Here is a 6,735-nt window from a genome sequence, read left to right as displayed (position 1 = left end):
ATGGTGGCAATGCTACATTAAAATATAAAAATATCCTCTGAAGAACACTGAAAGGTTTGTAGTTGACTGTCTTCTCCTTGTGTCTTCATATGGTCTTCTCTGTACATACTTGGGTCCAAATTTCCTCTTAGGGCCCCAGTCATACTAGATAGAACCCACTTATATAACCTCATTTAGTCTTAAATACTTCTTCTTTTTTTTTTTTTTAAAGATTTTATTTATTTGACAGAGAGAGATCACAAGTAGGCAGAGAGGCAGGCAGAGAGAGAGAGAGAGGAGGAAGCAGGCTCCCTGCTAAGCAGAGAGCCCGATGTGGGACTCGATCCCAGGACCCTGAGATCATGACCTGAGCCGAAGGCAGCGGCTTAACCCACTGAGCCACCCAGGCGCCCCTTAAATACTTCTTTTAAAGGCCCAATATCCAAATACAGTTACATTCTGGGGTACTAGGGGTTAGAATGTCAACATATGAATTCTGGGGGGACACAATTCAGCCCATAGCAGCCACCATGTTTTGCTGTCTCCTACCAATGCCAATGAACAAGATGTCAGGGCCCAGCTATGCGAGTCCTCACTTCCTTTCCCTTGCAGCTGGGAATCTGGTTTAAGCTGCTCTTGAGTTCTCTCCCCATGGAGAAGTTAACATTTCTGGGGTGGCTGGAGCACTCATTGTGGAAGGGGACACTGGAAGTTTCCCAAACTTTCCTTCCTCCCTGCTTGGTTCCATGCCTAGAATTACCGTGTTAGGTATACCAGGAGTCTCTAAGCTGTCTAAGGAAACAGGACCTAGGACTGACAGATTTGGGTAGATGAGGAGATGGAGGTGAGGAGCAGAAAGTTCAGAGCAGGGCTCAGCCCGAATGGGGAGCCTGTTGGAGGTGGGTTCTACATCCCTGAAAACTCATTCAGCTGCTCTGTCAGTCAACTGGTCAATTAACAAGCATTTCTCAGGTTACTCTGTGTCAGGCTCTGAGTTCCAACCAGAAGGGTGAAGTACCTCCGGTGCTTGAGAGCTCCTATTGAGGGGGGTGGAAGGAAGGGGGATTTCTAAGAGAAGTATCACGTGAAAGCAGTAGTACCAGGTACTGTGAGAAACAGGAACAGCAATGGAGAGAGGGATCCCATCCAGGCAGATCAAGGAAAGATTTTAGAGGAGGCACAAAGGCAAGCTTGTGGTGTTCCAGTGACGGTGGAAGAACAGCATTTTGGTAAGACAGAGCAAAATTTGCAAAGACCTGAAGAAGAAATAAAAATCAAGTATGTGCCTGTACACCTGGATATATGGAAGTATATGGAAAACTACCAAGACTTGTGTTAGTAGAAACTTTTACTATCCAGTGCCTCCTCCCATCACCCTCAGAACTAAATCTCAACCCTCACAGTGGCCTTGTCTGTTTCTCCATCCTCATCCTCCTGTACCCATACCTCACTTATTATCCTCAGTTGTTCCTTTACAATCCTTGGTCTTCTTTCATTTAGACCTCAGGGTCTTTGCACTTGCCTAAGATGACACAGCCAAAGAGTTCCACATGTTTCCTTCCTCCATATGACTCCATTTCAATTCTCAAGTCTACCTCCTCAGAGAGGCCTTCCCTCACCATCCTGTCTAAGGTAGCTTCCTTTCCTGCAGAGGAAAAAAATATATAAAGTCTCAGAATATTTCTCTTTTTTTTTTTTTTTAAAGATTTTATTTATTTATTTGACAGAGAGAGATCACAAGCAGGCAGAGGCAGGCAGAGAGAGAGAGAGAGGAGGAAGCAGGCTCCCTGCTGAGCAGAGAGCCCGATGCGGGACTCGATCCCAGGACCCTGAGATCATGACCTGAGCCGAAGGCAGTGGCTTAACCCACTGAGCCATCCAGGCACCCCTCTCTTTTTTTTCTTGTTTACAGTCCATCTTGCCTGCAGGACTATGACTCCATGAAAGCAAGGATTTTTGTCTTTATGTCCATGGCATGTCCCCAGCATCTAGAACAATGTCTAACACAATATGGATGTAATAAATATTTTATTTATTATGATTTTTTTAATTTATTTGAGAGAGAGAATGAGTGGGGAGAGAGACAGAGAGACAGAGAGAGAGAGAGAAGCATGCTCTCCACTGAGCAGGGAGCCCGATGTGTGGTTCAATCCCAGGACCCTGGGATCATGACCTGAGCCAAAGGCAGACGATGAATCAACTGAGCCACCCAGGTGCTACTGTAATAAATATTTTAAATTACAGTTAACCCTTGCACAACATGGGTTTCAACTATGCAGGTGAATTTTTTTTTTACAGTACAGTGCTACAAATGTATTTTCCCTTCTTTTTTTTTTTTAAAGATTTATTTTAGGGGCACCTGGGTGGCTCAGTGGGTTAAAGCCTCTGCCTTCGGCTCAGGTCATGATCCCAGGGTCCTGGGATTGAACCCCACATCGGGCTCTCTGCTTAGCAGGAAATCTGTTTCCTCTTCTCTCTCTGCCTGCCTCTCTGCCTACTTGTGATCTCTATCTGTCAAATAAATCAATAAAATCTTAAAAAAAAAGATTTATTTCATTTATGGGGCACCTGGGTGGCTTAGTTGTTAAGCGTCTGCCTTCAGCTCAGGTCATGATCCCAGGGTCCTGGGAACAAGGCCCGAATCAGGCTCCCTGCTCAGTGGGAAGCCTGCTTCTCCCTCTCCCACTCCCCCTGTTTGTGTTCCCTCTCTCGATGTGTCTCTTTCTCTCAAATAAATAAATAAAATATTTTTAAAATTTTATTTTATTTATTAGAGAGAGAGAGAGAGAGCATGTGAGAGCCAAGCGGGGGGAGGAGGGCATGGGGGGAGGGCAGAGTTGGACGGAAAGAGATAATCCCAAACAGATTTCCCCGATGAGTACCAAGCCTGACTCAGGGCTAATCTCACAACCCTGAGACCGCACCCCAGCTGAAACCAAGAGTCAGAAGTTTAACCTACTGAGCCACCCAAGTGTCCCCTCTCTTTTCTAAAGATTTTATTTTTAAGTAATCTCTACACCCCATGTGGTGCTCAAACTCACAACCTCAAGAGTTACATGCTCTACCAACAGAGTCAGCTAGATGTCCCTCTTCCTTGTGATTTTATTTTATTTTATTTTTTATTTATTTATTTTTTTTAGATTTTTTTTTTAAAATTTATTTTATTAGACAGATAGAGATCACAAGTAGGCAGAAAGGCAGGCAGAGAGAGAGGGAAGAGGAAGCAGGCTCCCTGCTAAGCAGAGAGCCCGATGCGGGGCTTGATCCCAGGACCCTGGGATCATGACCTGAGCCGAAGGCAGAGGCTTTAACCCACTGAGCCACCCAGGCGCCCCTTTCTTGTGATTTTAATAACATTTTCTTTTCTCTAGTTTTATTGTAAGAATACAGTATATAATACATATAACATACGAAATATTTGTTAACCGACTTTATGCTATTGGTCACAGTAGGCTATTAGTAGGTATGTTTTTGAGGAGTCAGAAGTTATACACAGGGGCACCTGGGTGGCTCAGTTGGTTAAGCAACTGCCTTCTGCTCAGGTAATAATCCTGGAGTCCTGGGATCAAGTCCCACATTGGACTCCCTGCTTGACACGGAGTCTGCTTCTCCTGCTGACCTCTCCCTTCTCATGCTCTCTCTCTCTCAAACAACAGATAAATAAAGTCTTTAAAAGGAAAAAGAAATTATACACAGGATTTTCAACTGTATGCAAGGCTGGTGTCCCAACCCCCACGTTGTTCAAGGGTCAGTTCTAATTAAATGAGTGTGAATGTATTAATATATAATTTGAATAATTTTTAAAAAGAACAGTTTATATCGAGAAGCTCTTGAAGGGGAGAGATGACAAGAATCTGAGGCCACTGGATCAATGGGGAAGAAAAGACATGGAGGAGGGATCCCTGGCCCCATTCCTGTCAGAGAGGCAATGGAAAGTGGTGTTTAGGGCTTGAGGAGGGCCCCAGGTCTCCAAAGTTCCCAGGAAAGAAGGTGAGGCATGCAATCTGGGAAAATGGTAGGTTCTCTTTGGGGGACATTTGCTCAGGGCTTGCTGTGCAAGTGTGAATAGGGAGGGGAAGGGGTGTAGTGTTGGGGAAGACAGGGGCTGTATTTGGCACAAGATGGGGAGTTCATCAGTAGAAATGGACCTTGAGGGGGTGTGCAAGTGGAGGGTCTGTGAGGCAACTTATCAGGAACAATGGCTGGTAATGTTCCACAGGACAAACAACCTTTGTTTTTTTGTTTTGTTTTAAAGATTTTATTTATTTATTTGACAGAGAGAGAGAGCGCACAATTAGGCAGAGTGGCAGGCAGAGAGAGAGGGAGAAGCTGCCTGTCCACTGAGCAGGAAGCCTGAGGCAGGGTTCGATCCCAGGACCCTGGGATCATGACCCGAGCCGAAGGCAGCCGCCTAACTGACTGAGCCACCCAGGCGCCCTGACAAAGGACCTTTGAGCAATTTTTGTTTGTTTGTTTGCTTGTTTTTACTCTTAGGAGTTATATATTTAGTGAATATGAGAAAATGAAAATTGTGATTTTTTATGGTTATTACTTTGGATGAGACTAATATAGATATTTAAGAAAAAACAATGAGAACATTTAGGGTCAAACCCACGGTAGTCCAGTTGGAGGATCTGGCCACATTCATAAGAAATCATGATTGAGGGGACCTCCCTGGTTGCCTATCCCCTCCACACACTCCCCAACTCTTCCTTGCGGTCCAAGCGTACTTCTTTGGAACCACTGTCACACCTTGTACCTAAATAATTTTTTTAAATTTTATTTTTTCAGTGTTCCAGGATTCATTGTTTGTGCACCATACTCAGTGCTCCATGCAATACGTACCCTCCTTAATACCCACCACCAGGCTCACCTAACCCCTCACCCCCCTAGTAATTAAATAATTTTTAATATATAAAAATTAAATTTGTCTGCTTCCCCCATCCCTAACTCCAAGGGAAGGGAGCACTGGGTCCTGGAACTATTATAGGACTTGGTGCATAGTAAACTCTCAATTAGCGGCTAATGGAGCATGAACTATGGAGAGCAGTGCTGTGGGGGTGTCCCAGTGAGGACTGGAGGTGCGGGGGAGGAATCTGGGAGACCTGGATAGTCTTTCTTTAAGGCTGGGTTGGAGGTTGCTGAGGCCGGTATTGGGGTTTTATTGACAGAATGCAGTCTGCAGGAGGCAGGGATGGAGGTCTGTATGAAGAGGAAATGAGGTCCCCAACAGGTGCAAGTGGGAGTTAACTAACAGCTATGGGTAAATCTCTTGAGAGGATGGGGGATTAAGACCAGGTTGAGATGGGAGGCACTTCAGGAGACAGGTGACTCCCACTGGGTAGTGATGGGGCTCGCTATGGTTGGGAACAATTAGGAGAATCAGTGTTGCACAGCTAAGGCAGGGGTCTTGGGTTAGGTGGAAGTCGCCGTGACACAGTTGGGTGGTCCGAGTTACGTGGGGGATACTGTGTGCTGTGGAAATAAGTTCCATGTTGCAGAAATGGGAGTCTCGTGTGCAGGGGTGGGGGTGGCAGGTCCAGATAATATTAGAGGTCCAATACCCAGTTGGGAGGTCTCCTGTGTGCGGCTGGGATGGGGTCAGTATGCAGAACTGGGGGTTCATGTGAGACAGGTTTGGGGATCCACATGCCGGTGGCTGGGTTATCTAGGCATGACAGGGGAGCTTACTGCTGAATTTCCCGGACGGCGGGCGGGGTGGGGGGGGTGAGGGGCCTCGGCGGCAGCTCCCGAGCGCCCCCTGGCGGCCCTGACCCCACCGCGGTTCCCACAATGCTCACGTAGCCCCGCTTCGGCTCCCGAGACAGCGGCAGCTCCAAGATGGCGCAGACGATTTTCGAGGCCCTGGAGGGTGAGCGGCGGCGGGGCCGGGGGAGGCGGCTGTTCCACGTTGCGCCCCCTCCCGCCGCGTCCTCGCAGAGCCGGGCCCAGGGCACGCGGCGGCCGCGGGGCGGAGGGCGCCGGGGCCAGAACAGCCACGGGGCGGGAGGGGCACGGGCGGGAACAGCCGCGGGAGCCGAGGCCCGGCGGGGGGGTGGGCACCGGGACCGGAACAGCGGCGGAGATAGGCTCAATGGCGGAGGGCGGTGGTATGGGACCAGAACAGCCGCGGGAGCCGAGGCCCGGCGCAGGGGGTACAGCCGGACAGGAACAGCGAGGAGAGAAAGCCCTGGGGGAGGCGAGGGAGCTCCGGGGCAGAACAGCCGGGGGAGAGCATGGCCGGGGCGGAGGGGGGAAGGCCTTGGACAGGAACAGCGTCAGCGGCGAGGGCCTCGGGTCGGCGCAGGAGGGATGTCCTGGAGGGAACAGCCGGAGAGGCAGCTCAGTGGAAAACAGGCCTCGCAAAGTCCGCGCTGAGGGAGGCGGTGGTAATGGGGCGGGAAGGGCTTGGCGGCTGAAGCAACCTAACTAGGCGTCCTGACCACGAACGACTTGTATTGAGGGCCAACTGTGCCTCATGCCCAAGGTGGTCTCTCAAAATCAGACCAGGAAAGGATAGGTCCTACCTGGGTGCAAGGCCATCGGTGCTCACACACGCAAACCAACAAACACTAGGTGCCTATTTTGTGCACCGTGCTTGGGTGCAGAGCTTTATACACTCAGATCAAGAAACGATGGGTGTCAGCGGTGTGCTTGGCTGGGACACACAGTGCCCTCAGACGGAACCCTGTAAACACTGGGCGCCATCTAATTGTCCTGTGCTCTGGAGGTTCCAGGCGTGGAAGTAGACCTCAG

The 6,735-nt window shown here is 49.1% G+C and overlaps 1 protein-coding gene across 2 annotated transcripts in view; it reads left to right on the top strand.

The window, feature by feature from the left end:
- Nucleotides 1-5,735: 5,735 nt before the first annotated feature.
- Nucleotides 5,736-6,735, top strand: part of ZNF341 (zinc finger protein 341) — a 45,201-nt gene continuing 44,201 nt past the window's right edge. For both annotated transcript variants that reach the window (XM_032350937.1, XM_032350936.1), the window contains exon 1: nt 5,736-5,851. In XM_032350937.1, coding sequence (XP_032206828.1) covers nt 5,821-5,851 — 31 coding nt within the window. In that variant the 5' untranslated portion in view covers nt 5,736-5,820. The remainder of the gene's footprint in view (nt 5,852-6,735) is intronic.

This window comes from Mustela erminea, chromosome 7, assembly GCF_009829155.1.
Source record: "Mustela erminea isolate mMusErm1 chromosome 7, mMusErm1.Pri, whole genome shotgun sequence".
Taxonomy (NCBI): Eukaryota; Metazoa; Chordata; class Mammalia; order Carnivora; family Mustelidae; genus Mustela; species Mustela erminea.
Note: the sequence above shows the minus strand (reverse complement) of the source record. Positions and strands in the feature narration are given on the sequence as shown.